At 31.3% G+C, this 13,639-nt stretch overlaps 2 protein-coding genes across 2 annotated transcripts; one reads left to right on the top strand and one right to left on the bottom strand.

Annotated features, from left to right (window-relative positions):
- Positions 1–1,000: 1,000 nt before the first annotated feature.
- On the top strand, positions 1,001–2,898 carry LOC136222897 (ESCRT-related protein CHMP1B). Its single transcript, XM_066010589.1, has 2 exons — positions 1,001–1,462; positions 2,464–2,898. Exons 1-2 carry the CDS (start codon positions 1,138–1,140, stop codon positions 2,748–2,750), a joined length of 612 nt encoding a protein of 203 aa, XP_065866661.1. The 5' UTR covers positions 1,001–1,137; the 3' UTR covers positions 2,751–2,898.
- A 564-nt stretch (positions 2,899–3,462) lies between these two features.
- On the bottom strand, positions 3,463–4,775 carry LOC136222742 (aspartic proteinase CDR1-like). The gene has a single exon (XM_066010470.1). It carries the CDS (start codon positions 4,771–4,773, stop codon positions 3,463–3,465), a length of 1,311 nt encoding a protein of 436 aa, XP_065866542.1. The 5' UTR covers positions 4,774–4,775.
- Between the last annotated feature and the right edge of the window lie 8,864 nt (positions 4,776–13,639).

Genomic DNA, 13,639 nt, shown 5'->3' on the forward strand with positions numbered 1-13,639 from the left:
GTTGTACTCATGCAGTTCCCGATACCCCATGTCGCATTCATATGTTTCCAACTCTCCCAATGGATATTCCACCTCCCAATCTTCTTCATACCCCACCAAAAATAATTCATCAATTTCTGATTCTTCACAAATAGACCGTAGAATCAGGAAAGTGCTTATACAAAACATTGGGATAATAATTGGAAACTCGAGTTGTGCAGCCGTTTTTTTAATTTGTCTTTTAGGTAACCAAACACTGTTGTCTTGAATTTACCGATTAGCGATGGTAGACTTAGTTAATAAATAGTTTTTTAATCTTAAATATAATTAATAATTTTTTTATAACAAAAATCAATGCTAATTATAAGACCCTACGCTACAATAATAATTTCAAGAAAGTTGAATATGTAATATTCCTCCGTCCGTTTCATATTACATGTCTTTCTATAAAAAAAATTATTGTTTCATAATACCTGTTATTTTTTATGTGATTAATATATTTTAAATCATTCTATTTCTACTATAAAACGTGGATTTATAAAAAATAATTAGAATAATAGATTTATTAAATAAATAAATAATAAAATAATTGATTTATTTCTGTTTATATAATAATATTTTTTTTTTTTTTTTTTTTTTTTTTAATACTCTTAATTTCTATAGAGGGCGAGCCTTGGCGCAACGGTAAAACGTTGTTGCCGTGTGACCAGAGGTCACGGGTTCGAGTCTTAGGAGCGGCCTCTTGCCAATTAAATTGGCAAGGGAAGGCTTGCCCCCAATACACCCTTGTGGTGGGACCCCTCCCCGGACCCTCGCTCAGCGGGGACGCGTAATGCGACCGGGCCGCCTTTTTACTCTTAATTTCTATGTCACCTCCCGAAAAAGAGATTTATTAAAAATCCACCTTGCAAGAGATATTTAAAAAATAAAAATAAATATCACAACATGATATACGCTCGCGAAAAAAGGATAGTAGACGCGGCCACGCACGCGCAAACATGCTTCTTTTCAAAGGGCAGTTTCGTATTTTTTTCTAACAATATCTATTCTTCTTCCTTTTTGCGAAGAAAAATCGAACACAGATAAACAACGATCAAAGTTCAGGATTTTCTCTCAAATTCTAAATTCAAGAACCCTAGGTTTCATTAATTTTCAGTCATGGGTAACACCGAGAAACTCTTGAATCAGATCATGGACTTGAAGTTCACCTCCAAATCGCTGCAACGCCAGGCCCGCAAGTGCGAGAAGGAAGAGAAGTCCGAAAAATTGAAGGTTAAGAAGGCGATCGAGAAGGGAAACATGGATGGTGCTCGGATCTACGCCGAAAATGCCATTCGCAAGAGGACTGAGCAGATGAACTACCTCAGGCTCTCCTCCAGGCTTGACGCCGTCGTTGCTAGGCTCGACACCCAGGCTAAGATGACCACCATTAACAAGTCCATGGGAAACATCGTTAAATCGCTCGAGTCTACACTCGCTACCGGTAATTTATTATTCTCTATGATCCTCTCTATTTTCGAAATTTTATGATTTTGATTTTTCTGTAATTAGTTTATTCTTAGTTGGTGTTATTTTAAAAAGGAAGGAAAGCTTGACTTTGATCATATATAGATGTCTTTGATTGGTAAATATTTAAATTAGCTCTTGAATTTCATTTATTGATTTATTTATTTTATAATTTATGACGGTTACGGTGCGAATGTAGTGATTCATTGATGGACTACAACAACAACAAAGCCTTAGTCCCGAAATGATTCGGGGTCGGCTAACATGAACCATCATATAAAACCGTGAAAATCAAGTCGTGTCAGCGACACAGATTCGCTCCCTCCACTCCGTCTTATCCACTACCATATTTTACTCAATTCCCAATAAACTCATATCACTCTCGATCACCCTCTTCCAAGTTTGCTTAGGTCTTCCCCTACCCCTCACCACTACATCCCTTTGCCACTCTTCGATTCATTGATGGACTAACCCATTAAAATCTGAATGTTCTATAATCAGGAAACAAAAGTTATGTTCTTTAAGTTGTTTCAACTACTTTGGTTTAATTCTTTTTCCCAGAAAAGGTAATGTGTGATTACCCAATTTCTATTCTTTGAGCTCATTTTACTCCTATCATGTACCATGGGGACGTTTTTGTTAGTCTTTAATTGTAGGATGATTCTGCTGACTACCAAGTGTTATCTTGTTTACTAGCTCAGGCTGCTTTTATGTCCTAAATTTGCAATTTTAGGCTTTAGTTGTTTACCACTTTGATTGGAAACATTCATTTTGATGGATTTTGGTGGAATTCAATTCTATTTCTCTTGAAATCCGTTGTTTGGAAGAAATCAAACAAGAGAGGTCAATGATTTTATTTAGAAAATAAGCTCATTAGAATGAATTGTAAATCATAAGGGAATTCTAATTGAATTCATTTCTTGTAAAAATTTGATTCGAACAGTAGCAATAATATCTTTAATTCATTGCTGGCTGCAGGCAATTTGCAGAAAATGTCAGAGACTATGGATCAATTTGAGAAGCAATTTGTGAATATGGAAGTCCAGGCAGAGTTCATGGAGAATGCAATGGCCGGTTCAACTTCGCTGTCCACTCCTGAGGGAGAGGTTAACAGCTTGATGCAACAAGTGGCTGATGACTATGGATTGGAGGTCTCTGTTGGGCTTCCACAGCCTGCTGCACATGCCGTACCAACCAAGACCCAGGAGAAAGTTGACGAGGATGACTTGTCAAGGCGGCTTGCAGAGTTAAAGGCCAGAGGGTAAAATGCATAAGAAGATATCATTCTATTGTATTGTTATATATCACTTCATATCAACATGTATGCTGCTCTGGTGGATTGCCTCACCCCGGAAACTTAACTTTGTAAATTCGGATAAAATTTATGCTATAAATCTGCTTGTTGAACACGGATGATAATGCTTTCTTGATTTGCTTAAATCATCTCTCTCTCTCTATGGTAATATATGATCATGTGAATATGCTATGATAAAAGTAAAGCGACTTCTGAGTATGTTGTTTCAACTTTCAACAGTATGGCTGGTGGTTCCCAATCATTAACACAACTATTTTGCCTGTATAAAGATGATGAGTTGTTTGTTGAATTATACCCTGTTGATGTGAATGTGAAATGTTAATTTTGGTATTGAGATTCTGATTTCTGATGTAGTCATTTATTTGAATCAAAAACTGCTAAATTTAGGTACTTTGGACCTGTTTTGGTTGCCCATAAATTGTACTTCTGTGGCTTGTTTATTATTGTTGTTTTCCTCCATTGGATGAGAAAATCAAATAAACAATCATCCCCTACTTAAAATACTTTAAAAATAAATGAATAGAAATAAAACATAAGAAATGAAGCATAAACAATGGTGTAAAAAAGAAAATATCAATATTTATTTAATAAGAAAGACATTACTCGAAACAAGCATTTAATTATAGCTTTGATGGCTATTACTTCAGTATTTAGTCACCTATTTATCTATCATCGATGCAATTTTCCGGTGAGAAGTAAATTCGACGAGCAGCTGCATCATAAATAAAGCGAGTGTCTACTTGTTGCATTGCTCCTATTATCGTCAGACTCGGTGACGATGTTAACCCAAGGCAAAAAGCATCATCCTTCTCAATATCCACATACAAATTTTCTGGTTCAACTTCAAAATCAGCTCCTTGAAAATGGAATGTCATCACTGCAAATTCCACTTCTTCCTTATTTCTGTAGCACAAATCATAATGCAGGTGTGGCAACCGAATCGGACGAATCCCATACTTACCAAAATAATTCTGGAATGCCTTCAACACAACTTTATACGCCGGTTCAACAATATGAGTGAACGTTGTTCCTGAATCTATAAAACAACCACCACTGCGATCTCGTTTAATTGCAAACATGTTTGCCGGAAACTCCATACGTTTTCCTTCAACACTTATATCTCGTAAATCCATATAGTAATAATCTGCATTTGGTGGAGATACAATCGGGGTTGATTTAAAAGTTCTTCCATGTGTGTTAATCTCACTTCCAAATCTCAAAAAGCTACTGACATTAGCTTCTCCATAAAACGGTACCAAACAATAAGAAAAACGACGCTGAGTTACATGACCTAATTGCTGCAATAACGAAATTGGGGATAAACTTAACCCCAAAACTCCACCGAACTTCCCTTTAAAGCCATCGAAGTTTTGATTGTTTTTCGAACAACCAAAGTTTAAATTAAACGAGTTTTCAAATGTATCCGAAGCTACGATTCCTTCAGTTACGCTTCCACCTAAGTACGTTTCCTTGTACACACACTCACCATTTCTGCATTTGAAAGTAGAGTTGTTATTGTGGCAGAATGGATGCTGGCAAGGGAGTTTTTTGAAGGTATGTGAAGCAGCTGAGTTGTAAATTGGGGATGTTTGATTAAACCTATGGGTACAAGGTTCACATTGTGTCCAAACAAGGTTACTTCCTGTGTCTGGTAATAAATATAACGGTATAGCAGGTGTTCCGATTTGGATTTTCACTAGATGGATTCCGGCATCAGTGGCGAGCTTTAGCTTCAAACTTTGAGGGTATGTGTTTAAGTTGTGTAGGAAATTTGCTCTAGTTTCTGAAAGTTGTGCAAGTCTGTTTGTTCTTTGGGTTTGAGTAAGGGTTCCTGGGTAGAATGGGGATTCTGGAGAGTCTCTATGAATGAGCTGAAGGCTAAAACCATTAGGAGGTTTTGGAGTGACGAAATTGACAGAAATTAAAAGTATAGTGCTGGAAAAGAGAAAGAGAGATAATTTAGAAGAATGCATTTTCTGAAACAATTATAGGCTGTAGATGATGGAAATATGTTTAACCATATATATATGTACCGATGAATATTCTGAACTGAAACAATATTTAATGAACAGATAGTGTTAGATATGAATACATGATTATTTAGATTTTATTAGATATTCTAAGGATTTGGTTTTCAACGTTCGCAAACAATAAAAGGGTAATAAACCGAATATCGTTCTTGATCTACTACATTGACAACTAAATTTAGTATAAAAGGCTTAATTTCAGATTACAAAATAAATGGTTTGATTTTGTTGTTAGTAAAACTACTAAACAAATTATTGTAAAATAACTAGTAAAATAAAAGAGAGTAACCAACACAGTTTCTAATTTGAAAACACAAAGAGTAAATGTTAACATTGTGAAAGTTGCATATAAATGTTATATTCCTAACTCTACTTAGTGGATTTTATAGGGTAAAAAGCATCCTTAAAACTACAAGAAATTTGATTTTTGACAACGAAATAGGTTGTTGCGAAAAATACTTTTCGGTTGATGCAAAAAATACATGTTTGGCAACAAAACTACTCCTGTTGCAAAAAGTTGTTGCCAAATTTTCACCACATGGGAAGAGTAAAAATTGTTCTTTGCAACAACGATGATTTACTGTAACCTTCTGCAACAAACTTTGATGTTGCTATTTATTTGAGTTTTTCACAACAACATCATCATTAAACTTCAAAATAAAACTACAAAGTCATTAAGGTTTTCTCCAACCACAATAAAGTCATAATGTCAATGACTGGTTTATGTCTATGTAACATCGAAATGATGATGGTGACGATTCACAAAATTTTACGATACGTGCTTGAAGTTTTTACAATCTGTGAAATTAGGTGGATCAAATCATAGTTAAATTTATTTTACCTGAATTTATAACCAAAGTTAACTTTTATTTTATTCTTGTTATTCATTGCAGCATGGAGGACACGTGTGTATGCCATGTGGAAAAAATTTCATGCGTGGTTGACACCAGTCATATATAGAGCTCCTTTGCAAATTGTCCATGTCATCATTCTGACGCCACATGGACACTAAACCGGTCATTGCGACTTTATTATGACTGGAGAAAAACTTTAGTGACTTTTTTAATCTATTTTAAAATTTAATAACCATATTGTCACAATGACAAACTTAAGCGACCATTGGTGCTTTTAACTCGATAATTTTTGTGAGCTGCTAAATACCTTCTCCAAATTACTTATCACCACTCCTATTTGGACTTTTTTGCCCTTCTCATAATTTTGATCAAAACTGAAAATTCTCTCTCCAAAATCATAAACCCGAACAACAATAATTGAAATTATGAAAATAATTAATATGTGACAATCCGAACCCCAAAAATGGATGATTACGAGTCGGAAACATTAAAATTTATATTTTTTAATCAAAGAACTCATGAAAATAATACATATTTTCCATGACGATTTTGCATTTTCGTCACAAAAAATTGAACGATTTAGTATTTTTCGTCACTAAAATTTTTACGATTTTACACATTTCAAAATTTGGCCTAAACGGGTGCCGCATCCGTTCGACCCATGGTGGGAACGGACGCGGCACCCGTTTAGGCCAAATTTTGGCCGATTCTCTAAAAAAAATTCCAATTTTGAAAAAAATTATGCAAAGGGCAAAATTGTCCAAATAGGGACGGTGATAAGTACTTTAGGGCGGTAAATAGCAAAACCCTAATATTTTGGGGAAAGCTAGGTTACATGAACAATGATCCTAAATTATTCACCAACCAAAGTTGTAATCCGGTTGACACTTTATAAAAAGTTACATGGAAAAAGTGCAGACTACACAAGCCTGAAGGTGTTTGCTTGCTCTTACTTAGTTAGAAACACCATCTTATTAATCAGGCCCCTTCTAATCAAATTGCACAAACCATGCATATACAACCTCTAGCTAGAAAATCTACTGTTAATTTAGACAGCCATTAGACTTAAAAATCAAATCTCAATCACAACCCATATAAACCCACCTAAAAATATATACATAATTTTTAATTATAAAAAATAAAATTTATACTTAAAATTAAATATTTAATATATAAATTGATAATTAATATTAATAGACGGACCAGGCTGGACCGGTCCATGTTATTTTTCTCAATCCCAACCCGTCTAAAAAAATAGACGGGTTTTAGCAAGTCTGGATCGGACTGGATCTATAATCAATTTTCATTGTCCAATATTAGTCCAAGAGACACGGGCCGGACGGATATCCAACCAATGGACAGGTCTAGGAATGCTACCTAAACAAGCATAAAAGGAGAAGAAGATCGAAGCTTTGAAACAACTTTATTTAGTTTTTCTATTTATTTATTTTTAGTTGTTAAAAAGATTTCATGTTCTAAATGTCTAAATCATAATCACTTTTTAATTTGGGTGATTAATTTATTAGTCCCTGTATTTTCAAAAACACACGGTAAAGTCCCTAACGTTTTTCTCGGTGAACTGCTTAGTACATGTCGTTAGACTCTCATAAAAATTCGGTTAGTCAATTTGGATTTGCGTTCTTCTTTTCCTTTATTTTCCTTTTCTTTAAACTCTAATGCATCTGAAATCAACTTTGAGTGTTCTTCTTCTTGATTTTCTTCTTAATCGTTTAAATTTGTAAGCATTGGGTTTGTTCTTTTTCTTGTTCTCCATACAAATAGCTTCTTCTTCTAATTAGATTTCCTCTTCTGAAGTTTGAAGGTAAATAGCAAAGGGTAATTTAGTCATTTCCGAAGTCATAAAGGTAAAAAATCTAACAAACAGACGGAAAGACTAAACAGTTCACTGAGAAAAAGGTTAGAGACTATACCATGTGTTTTTCAAAATACAAGGACTAAACAGTGTGTTTTGTCAAAATATAAGGACTAATAAATTAATTACCCTTTTAATTTATATATACTGGGTCATCTTTTCATTTTTTTAATAATGCAATTTTGAGTTTTTTAAACCAAATTTCATGTTAGTAAATATAAAAAAAAAAAAAATCAAAAGAACAGTTTTCCGCAAAATGCACGAGCACACGTCATGGATCTTTAAATGAATTTCATTAAACAAGATCAGTATACAAAACTTGATGAATAAAAGGAGGATTTTATGCATATACTTCATAGATTCAGATAAAGAATGACCGGCTCTAACTAAGACATGGGTTATCGCATTCACAGAACGACTAATAAAACTGACTTTCACATCATTAAACAAACTTAACAAGAATTTACAATCATCAACTAAAACACCATAAGAAGCCGCAAATTTGGCTCAATTAAATGAGCAACAACTATTGCAGCATTCAACCACAATCTCATTCAAACTCTTAACCTTTAGCAAGTTCAAGGCATTTCGAATACTCATGGTTTCCCCATCAAACCAATCTTCATTCGATATATGATGTTCAACCCAATCAGTAGTATTCCTTCTTCGTTCCCACGTATACGAATAACCATGGAACCCCCAAATCACAAAGACCACTATCAAAAGTAGCTTCCCAAAACTCTCGCAGAAACCAATTAGGATGAGGGATAAGAGATCATTAAAATCTCATACGCAACACCAATGGGGAGCATAATCGTCCAAAAGACTACGCATCATATCCAAGAAGTAGACGAACGAGCACATTCAATCATCCTATAATAACCAGTAAATCGTCAGGGCATACTAACCCCAAATTGACTTCTCCATGCATAAAATTCCGATAAGAATTTAGAATTTTGATCATCCCGCCAGATGCCAACCCCAAACCGTCACTACTTCCTTCACAGTCAACACTTGCACACCCAACAAACTTAATTCTTTTTTGAAGTGCATGTAAAAGATTCATATAGATGCAAATCTCGATTGATGGACAAGATCCATAAAAAAAAAAAAACCTTTATCAGTGGGTTGTCCAGCCCACAGCAGCTCCAGACCATTAGACTCATAAGAAACCAAATAAAACTAACTAATTCGACAAGACTCAAATAGTTTTAAGTATTTATTAAATTGTCATTAAGAAAAAGAAATGAAAAATCGTAAACTAGAAAAAAGAAACGAAAAATTATCAATAGTTTTGTCTCGGTATCTTTCATATACGTTCTCTTTTAACCGCGATATTCTCCTAAGATTCCTTTCTGTTTTGCCTTTTCTCTTCTATTTCCTTCTTAATCTTTCAGCTTTAACTTAAAATTCATTTTCACATTCCTTTTTCTTTCACCCTAATTCATTTCTTTTGAATGGTTCTCTATTTTATTTTATCTCACTTCTCTCTTGTTTAGTTTCGTTTCCTCTTTCTTTTTTTTCTTTTTAATTTCATAAGATTCTTTATCAAATCATATTATATGATATAGGAATAAAAGAATTTATTGTAGATATCGGAATAATTCAATATACAATGTTATCCACTCAATGACAAACTTTCAATAGACTACTTTGAAATTATCGATAAAATTGAATTATAAATGTTATCATGCAAACAACAATAGTAAAATGTTTTATATAATAAAAGATAAAATTAATTTGTCATTATTATTATATCTAAAAATTGAATTATAAAGGGTTAATGTATATTTACATTTTTAAACTTGACACGTTTTGTCTATTAACACTCTAAACTTTTAAAATAACCTATCATATATTTATAGTTAGTTTTAATAACCTATCACGTATTTACAGTTGGCTTTAAAAACCTATTACACACTTATAGTTGAATTTAAAAACCTATCACACACCTAAAGTTGGCTCATTCAGACCTCATGCATACAAAATCGTTGATCTATCATATTTGATAGATGAGACAGCATGTGCGTGCTATAGAAAAAAGAAAAGTGTGTGAGTTCGTTATGTATCCGCTTTATCTGTCAAAGATAACATATCAATGATTATATGATAGATTTTTAAAGACAACTATAGATATGCGATAAGTTTTTAAATCCAACCATAAATATGTGATAAGTTATTTTAAAATTCAATGTGATATTTAACAAAACTTCCTAAATTTAAGGAATATGCATTAAACTAATTAAAAGAGACTATACATTAGAAAATCTTAATTTGCCAATTCCCCTAAACAACATAAGGAATTTAGCTAAAACTAAACAGTGGACAAACTACAAAATCCAAAAAAACAAATATTCTTTATCCAGTTTTTCAATGATTGCATGCAACACTCGGTAACAATGTTACCAATAATCGAGGATGCGTTGAATTTCTCGAAAAGATTTGACAAAAATATCCTCAAATTCCTTATCATTCTAATTTTATGACATAAAAAAAATTTGTACAAAAACTTAAATATAATGTGTTCAAAAAAACTTAAAAATAATTTATTGTTTAAATATATTTTATATAATAAAGACCTTTTTTTTATGAAAAATAAAGACCTTAATATTTGTTGAACGCGATTAAAAATATAAATTATATATAAAAAAGTAATAGTAATAAAATATTAATGTTTTTATTTATTATTTTATACAAACAATTAGTTAAGTTTTATTAAACAAATTTACACAAACAACTAATCAAATCAGTTTAACAAAAAAAGATAATCAACTAACATCTAACAGTTAAAGTCTGTTTACCAAATAGAGCTATATTTGTTTTTTGTTTTTTACTTTTAATTCATTAAAATTTTGCTGATTAATAAAAGAGGCATTTGAACATAAAATTTAGTATTTCATCCATGTTTAAAATTTATATTTTTATTCAATTGAGATTGGTTTGAGTGATTAAGTGTTCAAGTTGCTTAAGTTAGAGATTTTGAATTCCAATTTTAGTATATGTATAAGCTTTAATTGGAAAATGATTCATCCAAATAGTGTTTGGTGAACCTCCAATCAAAAAAACAGCCAACCTATAATATATATATATATATATATATATATATATATATATATATATATATATATATATTTATAAGAAAATACAAAACATATAATTTAAGATATATACTTAAAATGAATAAGATTCTGTATGAAAACTACTCTATTTATTTTATTTTAAACGAGGTTAAATGTTTTTAAGCAAATGTTAAAAACATGTTAATTAATCTAAAAAGTAGTTAAATAGTATGATAACACTATCTTGCAATTAATAATTAAAATCTTTCTATAACTTTTTTTATTTTATCATATAAGGATAAAATTGGAAAAACATATTTAATGTTTCTTTAGAAATGTAAAATATCAAATAATTTGAAATAAAAAAAAATCCTTAAAACGATAATTACAAGGAAAAATTACACAGAAATTCATCTTTAAAAAAGTATTTACAACTATGTCAAGTTCTAATTTTAGATTATATAAACCTAACAAAATCAGTACTTTTGATATATTTTAAGAATTAGAATTTATAAATTAAAAAACTAGAATATATTTTATAGGGTTATGATTTATGAATCGGAGTCTAGAATTTTTAAATTATGGTATAAAATCATAATATATAGAGAATAATGACATATTAAGAATTAAATTTCGTGATATAATTTAGTTGTAATTTTGTACGTAATTATGATATTCATGTATTTGACCCGGGGAAAATTACACAGAAATTCATCTTTGAAAAACTATTTACAACTATGTCAAATTATAATTTTGGATTATATCAAACTAGTAAAATCAGTATTTTTAATATACTTTAAGGATTGGAGTTTATAAATTAAAAATCTAGAATATATTTTCTAGGGTTTATAATTTATGAATTGGAGTTTATTTTTTTTAAATTATAGTGTAAAATCATAATATATAGAGAATAATGATATATTAAGAATTAATTTGGTAATATGACTTAGTTATAATTTTGTACTTAATCATGATATTCATGTATTTCACCCTGGGAAAATTACACAGAAATTCACCTTTTAAAAACTATTTACAACTATGTCAAGTCATAATTTTGGATTATGTCAAACTAGTAAAATCAGTACTTTTAATCTATTATAAGGATTAGAATTTATAAATTAGAAGTCTAGAATATATTTTCTAAGGTTTATGATTTATGAATTGGAGTAAGTGTAAAATCATAATATATAAAGAATAATGACATATTAAGAATTAAGTTTGGTGATATGACTTAGTTGTAATTTTTTACTTAATTATGATATTCTTGTATTTTACCCTAATTACAATACAATGAAATAAAGGGAGTGTATATTAGTATGTTTGGTTCAATTAGTTATTAACTGTTTGATATTGTTATTTCTTTTGAACCCAAAATAATGCATTTCATAGATGAATGATATTTACATCCTAAAAAATAGCATTAGATAGCTAATCTGGCATAACAAAAGACAAAAAATTGCTAGTATTGGAATAGACCTGCTTAGCTACCAAATGAACAGTCCTATTCGCTAACCGACTAACAAACGATACTGAGAAAGTAGGATTAGATTCAAGGATAACTCGACAATCATGAATGAGCGTTCCAAATTCTGAGATATCCTTTTTGTTGGAAAGAATTGCATCAATAACAAGCTTGACATCTGATTCAAATTCGACATGTGTATAGCGCATAGAAGCAAGTCAGATCATACTCGTGCATAAAGCTAATGCCTCAACCACCTCAGGTGCTCTAATACTAGCAATGCAACTGCTACTACAGAACAGAAAGATACATGTGTCATCTCTGATCACTACTCCAATCCCGTAGCTACCAGTTTCCTTAAAGATAGCACCGTCGACATTGCACTTCACTGACCCCCTTTTCGGTGGCTTCCATTTTACCCTTTCCCGAACCTGGTTAAGATCATCGTTTGCACGGTTTTGTTCAGATATAGGCGGACCAGTCGCTGCTGTTGCTACTGCAACGGAGGATGATCCAGATGCCGTGACTACAGTCATGGAGGACGACGCAGCTTCGTCCGGTGGCGCATGCGATGCTGTTTCCGCAGTCGGGACAGATGTGAGCTGGTTCCATGGTGAGGTCGTTGTCTGCTATCCGGCGGAAATCCAGAATTCACCTCTTGGCTTATTCTTTGAATTCTGCTGGTAAGCCCGCCAATCCCGCAGTTCATCGATGCCATGTCGCCAGCTAATGTCCATCGGCCACCATGTCAATTGCCAAAGGACTCTGTTACGGTGATCCCAAATGGTCTTTAAAGCACATCAGAGTCTGTCAATGGACTCCAGATTCGGACCGCAAATATTTAATATTGTTATTAATTGTTTGTTATTATATAATTAATTATCAGGATTTTGTAAAATTATGATAAACCGTTGGTGTCAATATAATATGGACATGTTTAAAATTAATCAAAAAAAATTATAAAAAATTATAATACACAAATTAATAAAAATAATTTAAATAACTATATAAAAATTAAAAACAATAATTTATTAAAAAAAGAAAAAACTTATTTTTTTAGCAATAATATAATATTCATTGAATTACGTTAAAAAAGAAATGTATTTTACCGAAATAAGAATAATAATTTTATCAAAATTAAATAATTACAGACAACTTTTAACGAAAAACTAAAAAAAAAACAAGCTTTTCGTAAAAAGTTTTAAAACATTGTTGTTTCCATTAAAACAGTTAAAGCATTTCATAGTTCGGAGTGAAATGATAAAAAAACTCTCCAAAAAATGAATCAAACACTCTTAACATGAGAAAAAAAAAACTAACATTGCGTTATGTTGAGTAAAAATCAACATCCAATTCATCAAAATTGAAATAACAAATTATGATGCTTTTTGTCATTAAATTTTCACCAAAAACCTGAAAAAAAGTTTGTGAAAAATCAAATGTATATATCAATAAAGTTTTAAAATTGTTAAAATTCAAAAAATTGGTTTAAATTTTATAAATTTTAAACTAAAAAATTATTATATTGAACTAATTTATTAGATATTATCAACTTCAGAATTAA

The sequence above is a fragment of the Euphorbia lathyris genome, chromosome 3, assembly GCF_963576675.1.
Source record: "Euphorbia lathyris chromosome 3, ddEupLath1.1, whole genome shotgun sequence".
In the NCBI taxonomy this organism is placed as follows: Eukaryota; Viridiplantae; Streptophyta; class Magnoliopsida; order Malpighiales; family Euphorbiaceae; genus Euphorbia; species Euphorbia lathyris.